At 35.4% G+C, this 20,880-nt stretch overlaps 4 protein-coding genes across 5 annotated transcripts; 3 read left to right on the forward strand and 1 right to left on the reverse strand.

The window, feature by feature from the left end:
* Positions 1 to 44: 44 nt before the first annotated feature.
* LOC114520599 lies at positions 45 to 2,492 on the forward strand. The gene is made up of 3 exons (XM_028540904.1): positions 45 to 266; positions 652 to 864; positions 1,267 to 2,492. The coding sequence occupies exons 1-3, from the start codon at positions 50 to 52 to the stop codon at positions 1,851 to 1,853; spliced, it is 1,017 nt and encodes a 338-aa protein (XP_028396705.1). The 5' UTR covers positions 45 to 49; the 3' UTR covers positions 1,854 to 2,492.
* Positions 2,493 to 3,540: 1,048 nt separating this feature from the next.
* On the forward strand, positions 3,541 to 15,475 carry LOC114520660 (stimulated by retinoic acid gene 6 protein-like). Its single transcript, XM_028540981.1, has 16 exons — positions 3,541 to 3,721; positions 5,305 to 5,414; positions 7,349 to 7,412; positions 8,187 to 8,241; positions 8,820 to 8,905; positions 9,470 to 9,597; positions 9,680 to 9,800; positions 10,280 to 10,319; positions 10,663 to 10,812; positions 11,543 to 11,619; positions 12,136 to 12,194; positions 13,223 to 13,284; positions 14,294 to 14,384; positions 14,639 to 14,656; positions 14,950 to 15,025; positions 15,454 to 15,475. The coding sequence occupies exons 3-16, from the start codon at positions 7,369 to 7,371 to the stop codon at positions 15,473 to 15,475; spliced, it is 1,029 nt and encodes a 342-aa protein (XP_028396782.1). The 5' UTR covers positions 3,541 to 3,721; positions 5,305 to 5,414; positions 7,349 to 7,368.
* Positions 15,476 to 16,054: 579 nt separating this feature from the next.
* Positions 16,055 to 18,892, forward strand: LOC114520624 (receptor for retinol uptake stra6-like). Its single transcript, XM_028540931.1, has 5 exons — positions 16,055 to 16,102; positions 16,524 to 16,631; positions 17,174 to 17,337; positions 17,709 to 17,807; positions 18,060 to 18,892. The coding sequence occupies exons 3-5, from the start codon at positions 17,223 to 17,225 to the stop codon at positions 18,275 to 18,277; spliced, it is 432 nt and encodes a 143-aa protein (XP_028396732.1). The 5' UTR covers positions 16,055 to 16,102; positions 16,524 to 16,631; positions 17,174 to 17,222; the 3' UTR covers positions 18,278 to 18,892.
* Positions 18,893 to 19,243: 351 nt separating this feature from the next.
* Positions 19,244 to 20,671, reverse strand: LOC114520606 (RWD domain-containing protein 4-like). Of its 2 annotated transcripts, none has more exons than XM_028540913.1 (2): positions 20,234 to 20,671; positions 19,244 to 19,775 (listed from the first exon to the last, which is right to left on the reverse strand). In XM_028540913.1, exons 1-2 carry the CDS (start codon positions 20,597 to 20,599, stop codon positions 19,587 to 19,589), a joined length of 555 nt encoding a protein of 184 aa, XP_028396714.1. In that variant the 5' UTR covers positions 20,600 to 20,671; the 3' UTR covers positions 19,244 to 19,586. The 2 variants fall into 2 exon arrangements, with proteins under 2 accessions (XP_028396714.1, XP_028396713.1); XM_028540912.1 differs by having other exon boundaries at positions 19,244 to 19,778.
* Between the last annotated feature and the right edge of the window lie 209 nt (positions 20,672 to 20,880).

Below are 20,880 nucleotides of genomic sequence, written 5' to 3' on the forward strand. Positions count from 1 at the left end.
AACAGCCTCAATACGACTTTTTCCGCTTTCCGCCCGTCCAATGAGCAACATGGCCGACAGGAATATGAGTGAAGAAAGCCGTGAAAGATATATTTCTAGCATAAATTCCTTAAAAGAGCTTCTTGCAAGGTCCGAGGAACAACAGCAACTTATTGCAATGGATGAAGGGTCAGTTACTGAACTGTTTGGTCACATACAACAGCAACGACAGGAAAAGCAAGTGGGAAACATTTCTCAAAATATTTCAAATAGTGCAACAGAGCAAGGTGAATAATAATTATACAATTTACACCAACTTTTTTTATTTAATATTATCATATATCCCTTGATATTTTTCAAGGGTGTTTTTTGCGGTAATTTTCCCATTATAATACCACTGATTTCAATTGATTTCGATTTGAAGTACTATAAAATTCTTCAATGTATAGTAGTATTTTAACTGAAATTTTTTATAGCAAATCAAATGAACACATTTATATATTTTTTATATTTTTTTCAAAATTTTATACAGCCAAGTAAACTTAGATTACACAAAGTTTCGTCATTCATAGATCATACATCATAAATTATCCTAGTTCAAATTTCTTTATTGTAAAAAACATTTTTATTTTTATAAATATTAATATTTCATTTTTTGAAAAAAACTCATAGCTAATCCAGCAATAGACTCAAGTGAAGCTCCTTTAACCAACATAGAGGCAGGAGAAGAGGAGAGGGGAATGTCAATAGATTTTGAGGTTGAGTTATTTATTGAAGAAATTCGGAAACTTGGATGTTTGTGGAATACATCTTTATCTTCTTACAAAGACAGAAATGCAAAACAAAATGCATGGAAAATTCTCTCCAACATATTTAACAAAGATGGTAGGAATTCTTTAATGAACAGTTTTAATAATATAACTATTCACAGTTATGATTTTTCAAATTAACCTGTTATATTATGTGATATGCAGTGCAATAGTTTGTCAAAAAATGATGATAAGGAGCTTTTAGAGAAAGATTTACATGGCCTTAAAGTAGAAATGCTAGTCTACATCAAATCCCACCCATTTCCCACATTCATTAATTTAATAGTGTAGGATTTAAAGGTGAAGAATTTACCATAATAAGCATGCAAGATAGTGAATATAGATTTATAATAATGCTGCTAGAATATATTTCTTAAGAAAAATTATTGTAAAGTCTACATGCTGCCATGTTATCTCTTTATTTTCATTTGTTAATATGATTTGCATGCACTTTAAAAGTATTTCATTGTATTTACAGTGGAATTTTTAAAGACACAGTTGAAATATTTGAAAGATAACTTGAAGAAATGCCTTGATAGGAGATCCAAGGCTACAAAATCAGGGGCAGCTGCATCAAAGTTGCCCACATGCAAGTATTTTGATCAGTTGAGATTTCTGCATGGCAAAGTCTGTAACAAACCTACAGAAAGCAATTTGACACCAGTGATTGATGTTGAAGATTCATCTTTAGCAGTCAATAATTCTTCTGCACTTACTAGTTTTGTAACCCAGTCAGTGCTCTGCCCCGAGACCTCAACTCCAACATCATCAAAGAGTATTCCAGCCTCTGCTCCAGGAAAAAGTAAAGCAGAGACTGAAATTATTGCAAATACACCTGCAAAGCGAAGTAAGTCAAGAGCAGAAATGGCATTTGCAGTAGATACAATGTTGGTGAAGACATTGAAGGATATGCAAGAACCCACTGTTACTGATCAAGATGAAGATTTATTATTTTGCAAAAGCCTTGTACCAATACTTAAAAAGATGCCTGCAAGACAAAATAGGCTTGCCAAAATAAAAATAAATCAACTTTTGTTTGATATAGAGTTTAATGATGAACTGTGACTAATTTCATCAAAATAGAGTGACTTTCTCTAAAAACAATAGACACTCAAAATTTTAAAGTTAAAGTTGTACAGTATGATTCATTTACTGAGAGTTTCTTTTATAAGATGTGAATTAAACAGTATTTTAATTGTCAAGTGAATGTAAGGTTCGCGTAACCATTTCCATTTGCCAGCTGACAGCACCCTGTTGTGAATTGAAATATTCCTTGAAGTCATCACGAGTACTTTTGGCTGATTTAGAATAGTTGTTTGAACCAATTTGCGGAATAGGGACCATTCCTTCAATGTTTCCTTCCCTTCTCCATTCCCCAGTTTGCTGACCAGCTGCTGATTCATGATCTGTGTAGCTAAGTGGGCAGTAACTGTGGGTATCCTCTGGAGATCTTGTTGCCATTAAAAAGTTGTGCAAAACAACAACTGCTTTGGTAATATTTATCACCTTCTCCACGTTTGCAATGATTGGTTTTCGAAACACTCGGAAACGTGATGTTGCAACCCCAAAACAATTCTCAATAATTCGCCGTGCCCTTGATAGTCTATAATTGAACACCCTTTCTGCAAGGGTTAAGTTCTGTCCTGGGTAAGGTTTCATCATGAAAGTCTTGAGTCCAAAAGCATCGTCCGCGACAAATACATAAGGGTAGGTTTTTGTTTTGTCAGGTTGGAATAGCTTTTCAGACCCAGGGAGATTCAATAGATTATTATCTATGGCATGGCCAAGATAGCTATTAGCGTACACACTACCGTCACTCTGTCTACCTGCATCACCAATGTCCACGAGAGTAAATTCGTAGTCTGCATTACAGACTGCTAAAAGCACAATACTATGTGTCTTCTTATAATTAAAATAATCAGATCCAGAACGAGCAGGTGCCTGCATTACTACGTGTTTCCCATCGATGGCACCAAGTGCATGTGGAAAGTTCCATTTACTCTCAAATTCTCTAGCAATTTTCTTCCATTGTTCTTTAGTTTTTGGTGCACTTAAGTAGCCGTTTTCGATCAAAACATGCCAAAGAACTTGACACGTTTCACCAATAATCCTTCCTACGGTCGAAGGGCTTATGCGATAACTAGCTGCTATACTGGTTTGTTCATCTCCGTACTAGGTACCTCAAAGTAACTGCTAATCTTTCACTGGGTGAAATGGGCTCACGCATTTTTTGTTGCTTTTTTTCTGTATGTAAGGAGAAACCCAAGAAAGAAGTTTTTCAAAAGTTTCTGGTACCATTCTGAAACAACGAAAAAAAGTACTCGTGTCAAAAAGGACCATTTCTTTGATTAACAGGTGGAATTCTCCTTTTAAAATGCGTTCTTGATAAATCTTCCGCATCCAAAACCGCTTCTTGTATTTTCATTTTGTCTTTCTAGTCGCCTACGAAGCACAACTAAAATTATTAATCTTTGCAGTTGTTTTTGTTTTACACTCGACATGTTGAATTTGAGATTTGATTTTCGCGCGTTTTATTAATTTTCCAACTTTTTCGCTCGCAGCGGATACTTGTGGAAATTGAAAAGCCTTTCCTCTCGAAACTTTTCGAGCGTAATTTTCCGCTCCGCGCGGAAAATTCCGCCTAGTGGAAAACAGCCTTAACGCCGACCGCGACACACTGGGGTGACATTAATTAATATTACCTATTTATATTACATAATTTATTTACATTTTATTATACAAACCACGACGAACGCATGCACACGCGCGGGGCAGGAATTAGGCAAGACAAGACAGGGTAGAATTGTGTCATCGAAATCTGATCATTTGAATCCGATACCCATTATCTGGCGGGAAACGTTATTCCAGAAGAAGAACTTTGACACTTTGTGTATTACGAATTTCACCACTTTTCCATGATATTGTGGCTATCGGTAAGTATATAGAAGATTTGTCCATTTTCTAGAAATATATAAGTATCTCACACAAATGCAGGTTGGCATTCTTTTATTACTCTGCTGTTTACATGTGTTTGGAAATAAAAGAAAGATTTAGTCATTTAGAGCAAGTCTATAAGTAATTAAGTTAACATGTGCATTTAGCTGTTGGTCGCACTTGATATAATCATAAACATGTTTAAGATCCCACCCGTATTATGACTACAAGTATGCATTATACCTGTTGTTCTTGCAATCCAAGTAATCAAATATAACTTATCTGACGATCTTATTATTACTCATTGGTCGTTTCATGCAGTAAAACGAATCACATGCAAATAAAGCCGTCGCTAGACACGTAGTCCATTACATGTTTATATATATTCGCCTTGCCCTTGAACGTTTTTTGAAAGCGATTGTTTTGTATAAACATGTATAATGTGAATATGCCCGCTTTAATTAGGCGTCTATATTTAGCGACTGTCGAGCAATATCTGTAAGATTATAATATAATGAGATTAATTTCCTGTCCCAAACGCATTGAATCGTTTGTAAACCCATTGAACCGTTAGTAAAGTCATTTCATGCATAATCTCTGTTAATAACAACATATAAATCAATCTGCTGGGTAGTTTACATGCATAAAGGCATAAATCTAGTCATGCACTAGCGTAGCCAGCCTGCCGATTTGTCCCGCTATGCTAATATTTTGGTGTTCATTAACTTTGAAAACGATAAATTTCTAAAGAAATGAATTATTATAATAACTCGAAATTTACATAGCAGGACAATAAACAGGGTTGGCAAATCGTCTTTTATTATTTCTTCTTTTATTTTAGAAGATTTTGTTTTTGCCTTTGATTTTCTTTTATTATTTTTGATATTTACATTATTACTTTGAAAATCAAGAAGTTAAAAACAAATATTAATATTTTAAAAATGATAAAATAAAGTGATAACATAATTATACCATCACAGTCATCAAGGCCAGTCGGCTCAAGATTCAAGAGAAGGATTGATAAATGATTACATAAAAGCATAAAAGTGCTAAAACTGATCAATGTTATTTTAAATATATGACATCACAATGATCACATTGTATTTGCCATTTCGAATTTTTGACTTTTGAAACAATCTAAAAATCTTCTTTTATTAGTAAAATCTTCTTTTATTAGCAAAAATCTTCTTTTATTAGCAAAAATCTTCTTTTATTGGCGAAAATCTTCTTTTATTTGCAAAATCTTCCTTTATTAGCAAAAATCTTCTTTTATTAGCAAAATCTTCCTTTATTAGCAAAAATCTTCTTTTATTAGCAAAAATCTTCTTTTATTAGCAAAAATCTTCTTTTATTGGCGAAAATCTTCTTTTATTTGCAAAATCTTCCTTTATTAGCAAAAATCTTCTTTTATTAGCAAAATCTTCCTTTATTAGCAAAAATCTTCTTTTATTAGCAAAAGTCTTCTTTTCTTAGCAAAAATCTTTTACTAGCAAAAATCTTCTTTTATTAGCAAAAATCTTTTTTATTAGCAAAAATCTTCTTTTATTAGCAAAAATCTTCTTTTATTAATAAAAGAAAAAAGTTTTTTTTCTAGAAAAATCTTTTATATTCAACCTTGGCGCAATATCGTCAGGCTGGCTAGGCCACTTGGTCATGTAAGAGGCTGAACTAATTGGTATAATAATGTAGTCAGTAAGTCTAGTAAATAAGGCCCTGTTACACAGTGCAATTTTTCTGGCGACTTGCAATGCAATTCTACTTTTGAGAGATATAAATTTGGCAACTACGAAACTTTTACGTTTATTACACTCAATGTACGTTTCTTGCACTTACATTTTGAAGCCTCTTCACTAATTTACATATCTTAAAGTAGAATAGCATTGCAAGTTGCAAGAAAATTGCAGCGTGTAACATGGCCTTACCTTTAGATGTACGGCGTTTTTTAAAACCCCCCAACACGAGAGCTATTAGCCGAAGAAAAGACCCCGCGGGACTATTATCTGACTTATCAAGAAGTTTCTCTCGTGTGTGGATAGTTTTTATGAGGAATTCACTCGAAAGGCAAGTTTCTCTCGTGTGCGGATGAGTTTCGGGCTGAACTATAAACTGCCTAGCGAGGTCGTTAGCTCAGGTGATAGCTCTCGTGTCTGGCGGGCTTAATTGACGTCCAGTGGCCACTTTTTTGAACTGGCGAAGTAGGCCCACAGTGGGGAGGGGGGGCATTTCGAGTTCCGAGTTCCGACCAATATGTTTTAGGGAAACGCGTAGTAACTGGCATTACCGCAACAAACATTGCGCGACTTTTTGAACAAAGACCCAAAATAATATTATTCAGAACGTTTCACCCGTGAAATTTTATTGAAATGAACCCTCGGCTCGAATGACGTGCGAAGTATTCAAAACAATTTTTTCGATTGCATGTGAATTGTGAAGTGTGTATTTCCGCTAAGCAGTTCGAAAAATTGCATGTGTCGAATTTTCAAGTGTTTACTTCAACGAATGAAACACTTATTTGGTTATTCAGGTGAAAATTATTAGAATACTTGAGAGATAATGGTATAACGCTGTTGTATTGTGGTTGAATTGCGCATTCACACGCATTAATAATACAGATGTAAACACAGTGGTGGATTAAGAAGATTTTGTCATTCCTGGTTTAAATTGGTCTAGGTGATTAAGATTGGATTACGGTTTAAGATTGGATACAAGATTTATGACTCATAAGGGTTAATCCTAATCCTAAATTTAACCCTAATCCTGAACTTAATCTAAAGACATGCATCCTCGTACCCAGGTTTTTTGCGTACTGCGTGTGCCACGCAGTCCGAAGCTGTCTGATTATCAGACAGGAAAAACCTCGGAACGAGGATGCATGTTCAGTAAATTCTGAATACATGAATTTAATTCTTGACCGTTCTGAATCGCCACTCCAGTATTCTGTCTTAATTCTTATTGATTGTTCTTATTCATCCATAATGTAATGCTATAAGAATTTGACCAATCAGACTCTGATCAGACAGGCCCCGTACGGAATACAAATACAAAAATAATAGAAAAAGATAGTGAATTTCATCAGTCACATTTTCCACATCCTAAAACACTTAGCGACCAAACTTTACCTGTCTAAAATTGATCTCTGTCGTGTTTTGGGTGCGATCTATTGTCCTTTCACTTGGTTCCATAATTATTAAGTTGGCAACTCTTAATGCATTCAATCAGGATAGAAACGTACGATTATTTTAGGACCAAACATGCAGGAAACGTTGCAACAGCTCAGCTTTAGCCCTGTACCAGAAATCCCCCCTTGCAGAACGAATAGATAAATATATGCACTCCTCCTCGAAGATTATCGCCCTGGTTATACTGTACGCTTTCTACAAGATTTTTTAACTAAGTTCTGCCGTTTTACTAGTTATGCATTTAAATTTTTTTGCTTATTTGCATCTTTAATACTCGCTGACTGTTCCATAGATCATAGCTTTGTTGGCGTGTTTTTTATGTGTACAACACAATATTTACAATAAAATAAACATCAAAATGATGAATTTCTAACTCACTACAGTCCACAAGCTTGGGGTAAATTGCACGATTTCCATCAAGTGATAATTTCAATATCTCTTTCAAAGTTTTCATTACCTAACAAGCAATGGCTAACTATACAAGAACATCATCCCAGGAAACGTCAACCAGGTGAGCCATATTTAATTTATACACCGCTAAAATCTCTGAACCTGGCGTTTACCAGAATTGTTACCAACAGTTTTTGTACCAACATTGTTCGCTATTTTTTCAAACTGCATTGATTTGCCATTAATTGTATAGAAAAAGTTTGAATGACGCGTCATTGAGATTAGGTTTATTGTTTCTCTTCTGAATAAAGTGGGAATTTTTAAAACCAAAAACGCATTTCTCATGTTATACTTGTCTAAACTACCTGTAAATGTAACTGGCTGGGTATGGTTTCACAAAATTGATCAACTTTTTTAAGGCAATAGACCTTTCCTCTTTTATCTTTCAAGCGCGCAACGCGTGACGGTAGTTAATTATCCAAGTCAATTTGAGTTGTGATTTCGCAATGTTCCGGAGCGATTTAAAGAATCGGCAAGGTTTTCTTACAAACAAAATCGCTTCAAAACAGAGCGATATCGCAATTGAAAGTTGCTTGGTAATCAGCTACCGTCACGCATTGCGCGCTTGAAAGCTAAATGGGAAAAGGTCTATTTGGGGAAAGGTCTATTAAGGATAGTTTCCACTCAGGAAAATTCTCCTTTGGATCAGATAGGACAGGAAAGTTTCCTTTTTATAAACGCCACCCGAGAACTCACCGACAAAGGAAATTTTCCTGTCCGTTCCGATCCAAGGGAGATTCTTCCTGAGTGGAAACTAGCCTTAAGAGGAAAGATTTATTAGGGGAAAGGTTTATTAGGGAAAGTACGTGCTGATACGTTTTTCATCTTTTTCCAGTGTTGCGTGTAATGTTGATACCAGATATTATCCTCATCTGCTTTTGCTTCCTGCAGTAAGTTTAAAGTATTAGTACCTTATTTTAGTTGGAGAATTTTAAGGCGAATTTCCTCTCGACGTGACGACATGGAGGCAAATTTTGGTAATAATCGTTACGTTACGGATTTCGTGATTTGCAATTAGGAAACTAAACGGTTAATAGGGACTGGATTTAAAGAGAAAATATTTCGTGCACGTAGCATGACGACAGTACGGTTGGATTTCCACTTGTTAGCAGCGAAATTCTTGCATATTTTAATTAGATTTTAACACCTGAAATAAGTTAGTTCAACTTGACTGTTCTCAATTCAAAGAAAATATGCAAATATTTTGCTAGCGAACGATTTACTATTTCTCTGAAAGTGGAAATCCAGCCTACCAATATTTTTGTCAAGAAGAAAGCAACCTTTCGGCGGCCCTGGAGCAAGTAATTGTGAAACTCATGAATTTTTTTGTTTGAATCCCCGCTGAGCGTTAGATGGCAAATAAGCCCGTCTGAGCACAGTGAGTACAAGCTAGCGCTGTTACAAGAGACGAAGGGTATGTTGTCCCTTGGTCTAAAACCGATAATGAGAAAACTACAATCTCTTCCTGGCAATTATTCTGACGATTTTGGCATCTCTGCGACGAAGAAAGAGTTTTAAGAAACACGTTTGGGGAGGTCGACCTGGGCTTGTTGTGTGAGTTTTGTGAATTAATCTGGGTTTTTTTGTGCAACTACGTTTGGTCGAATAGACCAAGAAAGACTTGCACGTTGAGTGTAGCCCAGGGGCCGGTTGTATAAAACTCTTTAACAACATTTTAAGTAGTTAAATCGTAGTTAACTAGAAAATACATTATTCTGATTGACCAATTTTGCCACTAACTATCGTAAAAAGTTAACTACCTTTTTATACAACCGGCCCCTGGTGTCCTTTTAGTTAACATGTCAAGGTGGCTGATATGATGGAATATTCTTTTGTGTGTCTAGTCAACAATGACCGATTAGTATGCAGAAATAAGAACAAATTTACTCATAGAATATTTCTAATGGGCGAGAATGACTTGCTTTAATAAGACCCTTTAAACCCCTAGAATTTACCTGCCTCAACGGAAGTGCCAAAAATCATAAATGGAAACTAGGTTTAAAATAATGAAGTGAAATCCTCTCTTATTTAAAAAGCCTTCCTATTGAGTGCTTTATTGCTCTTTTACTGGGTATAGACGGAGTTTAATAGCTGTGTAATATATTCCACCGTATTTAGCCCTATAGATTTCCTCGGTATTGATCATCATCGTCTTGCCAGCATGTTTGTGTTTGGAGCTGCTACTGGATCAATCATCGTTCTAGTTGCATCACTAGGGCTCCAAGGCAAAAACGCTTGGGAAAGAGGTAATAAAAATACAAAAACGTGCAAAACATTTTGTGTAGTAAATATCATACTATGCCTTTGTGAAACTGATTTTCTTTATAGTGTTTTTCGTCGTCGGCATTGCAATTGAATGTGCTTTCCTTTATTACCCGTTTTTTGCTTGCCTGACGACGTATCACAAAATTATTGGAGCAATGATGGGCCTTCCTTATTGTGCGATATTGTAAGTAAACTTAATGATTCATGGTGGCGATGTTCTCCCACCTCTCTCCATTCTTACGTACACGATTCTTATCGTCCGCCTATTGTTTTCATCGCTAACACGTCAGGGGCCGGTTGTACGAAAGTTGGATAGCTCTATCCATCGAATAGTGATTTTATTAACGTTGTAAAAATGCCCCAAAAGTGATAAAACTAGACATTTTGAGCTTACAATTGTGAGAGAGATTCCTCAAGTTTAGGAATATTGAGTCTAAGACAGGTTATACCGTACGATTTTTGGAGCGATCGAGAAAACCACAATCCGGTGGACCGGCCCCAGGATTATTTGACAAATATCTTACTGCATGGTAAAAACGCTCGACGGATTAATATAGTTGTTGATTACGGGACTGCATGGATGAAAAATGTTATATTTTTGCTTCAAAACGTGGTTGTCAGCATGTTGCACTTTATTAAAATGGTTTGCATTTCATTTTACAGTTTCTGCCTATATTTGACAAGCACTTTCCAGAAATGTAAAGTAAGTTCATTTGATGCTCGATTGTCTCATTATATTCCAACTCCTGATACGAACCTAAGGATTTCTTGGGGGGGGAGGGGTTTACAACAAATGATTCTAGTGCCACTGCTCGATCCATTTATATTTTTACCAATATCTCAGTAGCAGGCTGCGCTTACAACAAAGTTATTTTTAATCTTGGTGGAGCCTGCATCACAATCTTTTCGAATTTCTTCTATCGCAAAATCCATACATAAATGTGCCCAATTTTCTATTCGTTTCCTCGCCTGGGAAATTACAAGCTAATCTATAAGTCTAGCAATTATTCTACCGATTAAGAGTGTTTTCGTGTACCAATTTTTAGAACAATTCTTCGTTCCTAACTAAAGCTCTCGTGTTGACCGAGATGCCTATAATAATATGTTATGTGTTTATTATGGCCAAGTTCATATTCGTACTTTATTGGGAAATCAAAAACTATGGAATCAGAGGAGAGCAGTTTTTTCCTGGCGACGTAAGTATTGCCGCTTGACACAGTGGCGCCGTCAGCTTGATATGTGAGGGGGGACAAACTCATACCTTTTTGTTCCACATTTTTAATTTATTTTCAAATTGATGGCTTTTATTTCCACCACACTTATCGATACTGGCGACGCCTAGGGGATCCACAACTTATTTGCATATGTCTGTCCTCATAGGAGGATAGCTATGACAAAAGAGAGACACAAAAACTTTTGAAAAGAATGCATGATATATCCTATTAACACAGGTCCCTCCCTTCCTTGTGGTTTTCATTTGGAATTAACAATTACTTAATGGATTCCGTGTTTGGATGGCCTGATCCAAACACGGGCTTCAACCAATCAGAACACGCGTTATATGCATGTTATTTTATAAGGAGATTTCCTTCAATTGTTGAAGCATGAAATTTGTTGTAAATAGAACAGTACTTATTACTTATTTCAAATATCCATGCAATGTCTATGATTAGCACCCAGCGATGAAATTTTTATGTTCCTCGAGTGACGTCATAGCATGATAAATAATAAACGTCATGACGTAATGTTCGTTTTTAAAATGAATTGTAGAACATTTTTTGTAATTGTTTTTCGCATGATTTGCACTGGACGTTGCCACGCGATCTTTATTTAACTTTAACGTTTTATTAAATGAAGCTTATTATAGTAAACTACGAATACGGAACGAATTTCACTCAAAAATACTTTGAATTCATGTTCATTTAGAATAAAAGAACTTCCCCTCAGGTGAAGTTGGTCAGACCCTGGTTGATGGAACACGTGAAGAACATTTTTAAACCAAAGTATGATCGTGTGCTTAAAAAATACGTTAGAAAATCGAGTGTGCAGTATAATACAATATGTTATACCGACTTTGCCTGCACATTGTAAGAGACGCACATCGCCCGTTTTAGGCAGCAATACTCAGTTTTGTATATTGGCAAGTAAATAGATTACTGTGTCAATTTCATCAAAAAACTGTGTCAATATCATCAAAATAATGATGGATTTGTTTTAATTTTTAATATTTTTAGTCGATTTTCTTTCAAAGAAACCATTCGCTATTGCGCTGTCTATGGTTATAATTCTGATTATATTTATTTTGTGCTGGTATATTGACAGGGTATATTTTCATACGACTTAAAACTGCATTTGTATCACCCCTTTTGCTGCATGCTATCGTAGAAAATGCATTTTGGTGTTCGAAATTGAAAGCGTTGTACATGTGGGCGGGCGAGGTTTCCAGGCCCATAAACGTAATTATCGAAAAGGTGTATTGCAATTGTAATCGAAGTAAAGTACTGTGCCTCATTTTGTAGACCTCGGGAATATGGAAGAGTTGAGTTTTACCTGAGAAAATTTTACAATCCCCAAAAAGGTGAGTTTGATCAATATATATTTGGTTGAGGCATTGGTTTAGGAACATTTGGTGAATGTGTAGCATATCCTTTCGCGCTCGTATTTTACGGACAATCAGTGCTCAGAAGGGTTGACAAAGTAGAGATCGATTCTGTAGTATTTAATGGATTATATCTTTTTTTATTCTATGAATCTCGTCGAAATTTTGTGATTGTGTTCAGTTATAAGAACTATAGTTCTAAAATTAATCTGAAAATAAAATAAAGTATATTTTAAGACATATTAGGCTGCTTCAACCGACATCAGTCCTTTCCCGCCATTTCAGATCACCTGGGGCACGAGAATACAGGCGGCCGTTAAGTGGGAGGGCATGCAGGAAGGTCAATATTCATATATTCTTGTCAGATCAAAAACAATCAATTTCAAACTGAACTAATGATGCTGAACGTTAATCCTCTTAAGGCTAGTTTCCTGTCAGGAAAATTCTCCTTTGGATCGGTTTCCTTTGTATAAACGCCGCCTTGAGAACTCGTCGACAAAGGAAATTTTCTTGTCCGTTCCGATCCAAAGGAGATTTTTCCTGGGTGGAAACTAGCCTTTAAGAGACGAGCAAGTTTTCTATGACAAGCTTTCATGTAACAAGTTTTAATTGTTCGTCTGTACGCCTAACTTTCACAATTTTTTCTATGACAAGTACCCTTGTTCAAAATCAAGTACAAATTTTGCTCGTCTGTATGAGACAACAAAGAAAACTTCGCCAGCAAACTTCGACAGCAGGTTCGCCAGCGGACTATAGAATTTTGCAATGGTGCGCTCACGTTGTCCGCTGTACGATTACATCGCTGGCTGCAAACGAAACTGTCAAAGTAAAATAGTTGGCACGTGCACACGAACAAATGAAACTTGCTCGTCCGGAAGAGGCTTTAATATATGAACATTAGCCCCCACTTAACGATCTTTCGCCGTCTGTATTGAAATTCGTATACCAGTCTTGAGTCTTTTGGCGTCGTCCATTAACTTTGTCGATTTTTCGTTCAACAATTTTAGATTTTAAGTTTTCAACTGAAACTCTTTCTGTGATGATGATCTGTGGCATAAGTCTCTATAGCGTGAGTTCTTTATTATCTTAAATAACATTTTTAGTGCAAAGTTTATTTGAAACTTTATTTTTATTTTGGCTTTATATTTTTTACTGGCGGAAGGCCCAGAAGTCAAAACGCTTACAGAGAATGGAAACTTTGCACTATCCTTAGACTCTAGTTTTTACAATAATTTCTACAATAGTATTTAGAAAGAATATTAACATCAAGAAATTCACTATAAATTTTGTTTTATTTTTATATTACAATTAATTTTATGTACTTTTCAATTAATGTTTTCATTTCGCTAATTTCATTGTTTATTTAACAATTCGATCATTTATAAATTCTTCTATAAACTAATATTGAACAGTATATATTTAGAACTAACTACTGAGTTTATTTGGAAATTACTGGATTAATGGAAAAAAGTAGCCATTTATGATGCCCAAGGTCTTAAAAAATTTTATTGCCCTGAATGTGGTAACAATTTCCGTTTGTGGTAAAAAGTATACAAATTTGCAAACTTTGCAAGGCTATATTTTCCGCATTTTACAACATTTCGCAACCAAATTTGCATTTCTGCTAATTTCAGTACGCTCTTTTCAGCTGTGATTTGATTGCATTTCCTTGCATAGATCAAGAAGTAGTCTATAATGCAAAAGGTCTATTTGTGTATAGCATGCATTTTTGGTATACATCCATGATGGTATAACGCGCATTTTCGCTTCAACGACAGAGAAAATCACGAGACTGGCAAGAACGAGCTATGAAAAATGAGTGACCAAGTATCAGAGAGTAAACAACGTTTGACCGCGGAGCTGGCGCATAAGTGCTTGTCGCGTTTTTCTGTTTCCATGAGAGGGTCCGCGACAAGTGTTTATTAATAAACGTGTTTAATATTAGGAGTTCAATCAGTTAAGCGATTGGCATTTGAAACTTATTCTATTCAAAAGATTAGTTCCTGAGATTCCTGGAAATTCGATTTATCTAGCGTAAATCTAAAGTAATAATCATTTTGTTGTTATTTTTCTTCAAGCTCGCCATCGGTTTGATATATTTGTTATATGAAAAACTGAATAATCCTGGAAAATCGATATTTCCTCCTTGGTTGGTCAGTGGATATTTAGGTTAGTTTTGTTAAAACGGTTAAAAAGCCATGCAGTCAATTAATTAAAATTAATGGCCCAGGTCACTAGACCAAATTAGCGCTCTGCATAATTACAATAATACACGTTCTGTTACTACAAATTGATGATTTAAAGAGTGAAAAATTCACCATGCAAAGTTTTAAGAATAAGGTGATATTGAGACATATTAAGGCCATGATTTGTGCTATCCACCTATTTTTCAAACGTCATTCCATGTCATAATTATATTCTAGATCTTAATGATGCGGAAAGTAAGAAAGTCGATCATTTACCACTGTAAATTTACCATTAACTAAATGTTTGCCACTGAATCTACGTTTTACGAAATCTTAAGTCATTATCATAACCTCCACTTTTCCAAGTCTAGCGTCACTTCTGCAATCGGTCATTTAATATTTAATGATGAGGAAAAGAAATGCATTTGTCGATATGAAAATTTGATGTGTTGCAAGAAATTAAAGGCTGATTTTCTATATTTTGATTTTGCCTCTGAATCCGTTGGTTTCTTATATTTATGTTTTATTTAAATTATTTTTCCATTTAGGATCACTTTTAGCTGGTGTAATCCTGACAACTGCGGTCTGTGCGCTCTCCCTCGTTCGTTTCATGGAAAATCATAAGTATGTATAGCTATAGAGTATGGGAATATACGGGCAGTTGATAACTCAAAGTTTTAACCAAGTTCAGGCACGCCGGAACATCAATAAATCGGGGGGGGGGGTGTGGCATATCTTCATATATACGAGTTCTGCATTATTAGTTTCTTTTGAAATCGATTGCTTTTACGGTCTGTGAACTTCAGAACTTGGATATATGAATATATGCCCATCCAATTATCGATCTTCCGGCGTCCCTGACCAAGTTTATAGTTTTCTAACCAATAAAAAATTGGTCTGATAAATGAGGTAAACCATTTTAAATTGTTACTATTTTTACAGCGTACCCAAGGTTTAAGACCTATCAGTAACAACACTTTAGTAGAACTATGTATTTTAATGTTGGATTTCTGTTTGTTTTGTAAAGTTTGTTTTCCGTTAATTTATTTTAGGAAACATGGTAAAGATGTTTAAAGGGGATAAATCGTTTATTCCTAGGAATATAAGCGTGTCACAGTTTATGATTGTAAGTTGAACAATATATTTTACCATATTTCTGTCTAACTTCCCTGTGTATAAATAAAATTGCTTGTTTGTAAGATATCATGTGAAGTGGGAATTGACTAGTCCGTCTCACTACTAACTAACACACATGCACATACACTCGTTTTACAGGCAATAGGACTTCGTTACCACAGTTTTCAGATTGGATACTTTCTGTGGGGTGAGTTCTTGCTTGGACCATAAACCATACTAGATCATATTTATATTTAGACCATTTTTGTTGGATTCATTATGGACCACGGCGAAATGCCTTATACCAAAGTTATGTTTCCATAATTGAGTAATTTGCTCAACCATTATACACTTTGTCTTCTCGCAAACCATCATCAGGCAACTATTGATAGCTGTTGCTGGGCTGTTTTGTGTCTAATCATTTTGTTCTACTGGCCATATCGTATTGTATCATATCAGTCACATATCTTTCATTACAGGCTTCGTATTTAACTGGATTTTCACATCTATTCTTTGTTTTCTGCTGTATCTGTTAAAATTTGGTATTTTTTGGCATCTTATCCATGCCTTTATTACTACCAGCGGGTAAGTGCATGGATTGTGTCTTCGGATCATCTTGTGAATATTCCCTTTCTGTACCGTTATTTTTTGGTGCAAGCAGCATTCTCTATACATGCCATGCATGTAGAAGTATGAAAATCATTTAATTTAATATTTTTTTAATTAACCACGCTTAACCCTAGTATAATTATCAGGAATTATCAGGATAAACTAGCTAGGCTCTGCGTCAAAAGCAGGATAATTACTATGTGGTGCAGAATGAATTTTAGAACTACCGATAATAACAATGGTAAAGAATAAAAATATTAATTTGTGTGTCCCGTTTAACTAAAACATTATTCACACATATTCATTTAGAACCGTAGCGAACCTAAATAGTGTTACATAGACATTCAGGAAACACATGATACACATCGTAATTTCAAAAATTCGACATTTGATCTAGCGTATTCTTGGGTGTGGCCTTTTTCTTCCGATGCTGTTTGCTCGTAGCTTCTGTGACGATATTCCGAGATCGTAACTACTCCAGGAACGTCATTTCTATCAACAACAGGTACGCGTAGATCATGCACTTTCAATTAGACCTTTTGCATAATTGACCAACTTATTATCTAGGTACCAGGAAGGAATTAAATCACCACAGCTAAAAAGAGCATGCGGAACTTAGTATAGTCGCCAAGTGCAAAATGTCAAGTATTACGAAAGTATCCAATTTTGTGATACTTTTTTACTATGGCAAGAAGCGTGTAAAAATACAATATTGGCAACTTCCGACAACGCAGAATAGAACGACCTGAGATCTAGTGATCAAATCAGGCGATTTCACTGGCTTTTTCCAACAAGAGTCTATGCATATATTCCTACTTGCAGTACAATTTACAAAACTTTTGTGTTTATTGCCGCTTCATGGAAATTTCTTAAATGTACATTTTAAAGACTCTTTACTAATTTCCTGCTCTTAAAAGTAGCATTGCATTTAGTAAGCTACAAGAAAAATTTCGCCGTATAACAAGGCCCCACACAGAGCGATGCATCAGTTGCAAGTATTCAGCGGCATTTCGTCATAAACACTATTGATTTTCATCCTCCACGCAGGAATGTCTATTTGGTGTTTTCGTATTTCTGGTTTTTTGTTGGTCTTCCGATGGGTGTCTTTTCCGCCATTTTTCGTATCTTGAAAATAATGGCTGTGGGACTTCTGATGTTGCCAAGAATTGATCATAGCATTTTGCCTGATGGATTCCAATGGCTCGATCCAGGTAACACACAACAGACAGCACATTACACATTGACTTCAACTCATTGACTTTATCATCTTTGGAGGTATTATAAAGGTCTGTTCACACGATCCAATTTTGTTGGATCCAATTCATCTCTGATATATGTTCTATAGTCTGTTGTTTTGTAATGTATATGACTAGCAAATCCACTGAAGCCAATGTAGTTCTACTTTATCAATAACCGACCCTATTTCATACGTCAGAAGTGAATTGGATCCAACAAAATTGGATCGTGTGAACAGAGCTTAATGTTTACATAAGTTATACATACATAACATTCTTTTAGCTAATATACATTCTTTTACCATCCTTTTTCAATTCAACCTTATTGTCTTTAATTCTTTTAAAAGGTTACAATGCGTACGTCTGTTATCTTCACGTCCAAGCAGCTTTTAGAAACCCAGTTCTTCGAGTGTTTTGTCAAATACTGATCGATGATCACGAGACACGTAAGTCTTCTTAAAGAGTAAAGTGTAGTAAGGGGCTGTTTGATCCATGATCCGAAAGTGTGAGACGACTAATATTGAAATGAGTACGTAACATCACAGAGCCTGGAAGTAAATTATTCGAACTTCAAAAACCATTTTAGCTTCAAGCAAGGATTGTAGACAGACTCTACAGAAGACCACAGTTATCGTTAAAGTTGTATTAGAGTTCACCGGCCCTTGTTTCCGATATTGAAAATGTTTTGTATAATTTAGGGAACAACCGAAATGACCCGAAGTGGACTCGTTCTCCCCAGGCCCGCGCCAAGTGGTTCATTGCACTCACCTTGGCACGCAACCCACAACTAGCCGCAGAGCGTAAACGTGTGAGGATCGCACTCCTTCCTGACAGTCCGGTTCAAGAACTGTGTGTCAACAATGGCGACGTCAAGATCGATGTTGTTGGTCACTATGGCCCAATACAGGCGAAGTAAACGATATTCAGCATTTCAGCTGCCGTCTAGTTTTATGTTTCATTTTGTGTTTTTTGAAGTTTATAGTTAGAAAACTTTTATACGTATAGGAGAGATTTGTGAAAAATATTTGCATTTCACAATAGAAAACGGTTAATATTGGGCTCTTGCACTGAGTGACCCATGACGTATTGACGTATCAAAAAAGTAGTCCGCTGATTTCTACAACTTTTTGGAGCCTTAAATGCTTTTGAAATCGCAGGCAAAAGTGTAAACAGCAGTACTACAATTTAAGGCATGTTTGTCAACTGGTAGTAATAATAAACCGAAATTTGCGAATTATGACGTCACTTGCGAGAGCTCACTTTAAGGCAAGGTGTTGGGTTTAAGTTGTGTTTATTTTCAGAAAAATACTAAAGATTAAAAAAAATATAGTGGACAGAGAGGGGAACCCCTAACTTCTATTTTGTGTGCAAAACATTGTTTGCTTCCAATTTCTCTATAATACTGATTTCATAACTCCTACACAATGAGTACCCATGTCACATTTGTGACTGTGTGTCAGGAAATTGCCAAATACTTCCATAGGCATCCCAAATACGGTGTACCACAATGTTGACAAATTGCCGAAAAGTTTCTCGCGCTCAAATTATCACGTATATAGTTTTTTGCAAACACAAAATTGTGTCCTCTGCTCTTTCAACCTTGGCAAACATGGGTAGCAAACAATATTTCTGCAGCAATGTTTTCTGAAGGGTAGTCTGGGGTACTCAAGAGCAATGTTGCATGCAATAGAACAATTTATAGTTATACTTAGTTTCAGTTTATGTAATGTGTTTAATAATTTACATTTCTTGTTTAAAGCATTGAATAATTTTTTGCTGTAATTTTCTTACAACTTGCAACATTCAACTAAGGGCTGTTTTCCACTGTCACCTTTTTTGTAAGTATGTATATATTAACAATTGAATAGATGAATAGGGTTGGATTTTGTTGTGAAGTGAAAGATTAATTATATAGTTAACATGTTAGAAGGTTTTAAGCTTTTATGTGTGTGTACATGCAGGCAAAAACAACAACAGTGGAAAGCAGCCCTAAGAGTACAGTAATAGATTGTGTAGTTGAAGCTAATGGCAGTCATCCTCATTGATCACCCATGATGTGGTTTTGATGACATGCTAAATGTGTTTATTGCAATTCTTTATTGCTATTGGGAAAGCTAGCTAAACTCTGGTAGACCTCTGGATAGAAATTGGTTACTATTTTGCCTGCAACCACCAAAAAATCATGCCAACCAGGGATTTGGAATGACTTCCTTTCCCACATCCATCTAATTTCCACCTGTCTTGCTGAGATGTTTGACAATGTCAACCCAATTCCAGCCTCTTTCTCGTTCCCCTTTATGATTTGTTCTGTCCGCCAATTTTCTTTTTTGTTGCTTTGTTAATTGAACTTTCTTTTCCTTGACTGGTTTATCTATAACTTCTTCTGGATGTGCCAATGTCAGAAGAGCATCTTCCTTCTAAAAAATATAGCACTCGATATATGAAGAAGTCCTGGGAAAATTTACCAAGACAGTCCTTTTAACCTTTTAATAAACAGTTATTATTAAATCCCAAAGTTTCATCCAATGGTAACATTCTGGAACTGGTTGTATAAAACTCTTTAACTACATTTTTTCATTGTTAAATCCTAGTTACGGTAACTCTAATTGGCCCATTCTGTCCATAATCATAGTTAAATGTTAATTAGCTGTTTGTTATACAACTGGCCCTTGCATTGCAAATGACCAGTTAATGACAAAACTTCAAAATTTAACACTAAAATTTGTTACTCAATTAAAATGCAATTAAAATCTTATTATCTCTACCATTTACTCTGATAAAGTTATTTTAGGTTTATATAATTACCATATGGTGGTTAACTAACCCTATATATAGAATATACCATAAACGATTGAATTTACAAAAAACCCACCTCCGTATTGACGAGATCCATATGCTCTTCCATTAACGACTCGAAATTTTCTCCAACCCAACTAAATATTGTAAACGTCATTGCTGCCCCAACACTATCCACAATTTCGTTTGTAATTTTTTCAACAATAATGTCTTTTAACTCATTTGAAAGGTGTTTATTGTAAAAAGCATTTAAGTTAATAGACGGTAAGCATTCTGGATATGTATCTGTCCATTGAACTTCTAGCAGGAAGGACTTGCTTTCACCCGACTCTCCAAATCTGTATTGAAAAGTGGTCTCATTCAGTTCATTAAAAAGTTCATCTTCCTCGTATATAGCACGCAAAACTTCGAGTTCCTCTTCTTGTTCTGTATTCTGAGTCATCTCATAAACTTAGGAGACGGAATTTGTAAGAACCAATAGTTTATTTATACAATTGAAGTGTTTTTGAATTGCAAAAATATTGATCTTATTTCGGTAGACAATGAAATCCCATCGCTTAAACGTAGCTTTAGACAATAGGCGTTACTTTTTTGCACTTTTGTAACTGTCTTTTTTGCGTATGAAGTTTCCTATTTAAATCCAACCCTAATCTTGATGACTTGATCGACTTTAAAAAAGCAGATCTGTGTCTCCGTTATATTATAAGTCTGAAAAACAATGGT

The sequence above is a fragment of the Dendronephthya gigantea genome, unplaced genomic scaffold (genome assembly GCF_004324835.1).
Source record: "Dendronephthya gigantea isolate DGI-Jeju-01 unplaced genomic scaffold, DenGig_1.0 000016F, whole genome shotgun sequence".
NCBI lineage: Eukaryota > Metazoa > Cnidaria > Anthozoa > Malacalcyonacea > Nephtheidae > Dendronephthya > Dendronephthya gigantea.

Excerpts from the sequence above, each read along its gene's own strand:
- LOC114520599 (XM_028540904.1), top strand. The coding sequence starts at position 50 with ATGGCCGACAGGAATATGAGTGAAGAAAGCCGTGAAAGATATATTTCT. Across the intron at positions 267-651 it reads AAATAGTGCAACAGAGCAAG|CTAATCCAGCAATAGACTCA; the intron begins GTGAATAATAAT and ends AAAAACTCATAG. Across the intron at positions 865-1,266 it reads CAACATATTTAACAAAGATG|TGGAATTTTTAAAGACACAG; the intron begins GTAGGAATTCTT and ends TTGTATTTACAG.
- LOC114520660 (XM_028540981.1), top strand. The coding sequence starts at position 7,369 with ATGGCTAACTATACAAGAACATCATCCCAGGAAACGTCAACCAG. Across the intron at positions 10,320-10,662 it reads GCACTTTCCAGAAATGTAAA|AACAATTCTTCGTTCCTAAC; the intron begins GTAAGTTCATTT and ends ACCAATTTTTAG. Across the intron at positions 15,026-15,453 it reads CGTTTCATGGAAAATCATAA|GAAACATGGTAAAGATGTTT; the intron begins GTATGTATAGCT and ends AATTTATTTTAG.
- LOC114520624 (XM_028540931.1), top strand. The coding sequence starts at position 17,223 with ATGGGTGTCTTTTCCGCCATTTTTCGTATCTTGAAAATAATGGCTGTG. Across the intron at positions 17,338-17,708 it reads ATTCCAATGGCTCGATCCAG|GTTACAATGCGTACGTCTGT; the intron begins GTAACACACAAC and ends TTCTTTTAAAAG. Across the intron at positions 17,808-18,059 it reads GATCGATGATCACGAGACAC|GGAACAACCGAAATGACCCG; the intron begins GTAAGTCTTCTT and ends TGTATAATTTAG.
- LOC114520606 (XM_028540912.1), bottom strand. The coding sequence starts at position 20,599 with ATGACTCAGAATACAGAACAAGAAGAGGAACTCGAAGTTTTGCGTGCT. Across the intron at positions 19,779-20,233 it reads TGGATCTCGTCAATACGGAG|AAGGAAGATGCTCTTCTGAC; the intron begins GTGGGTTTTTTG and ends TATATTTTTTAG.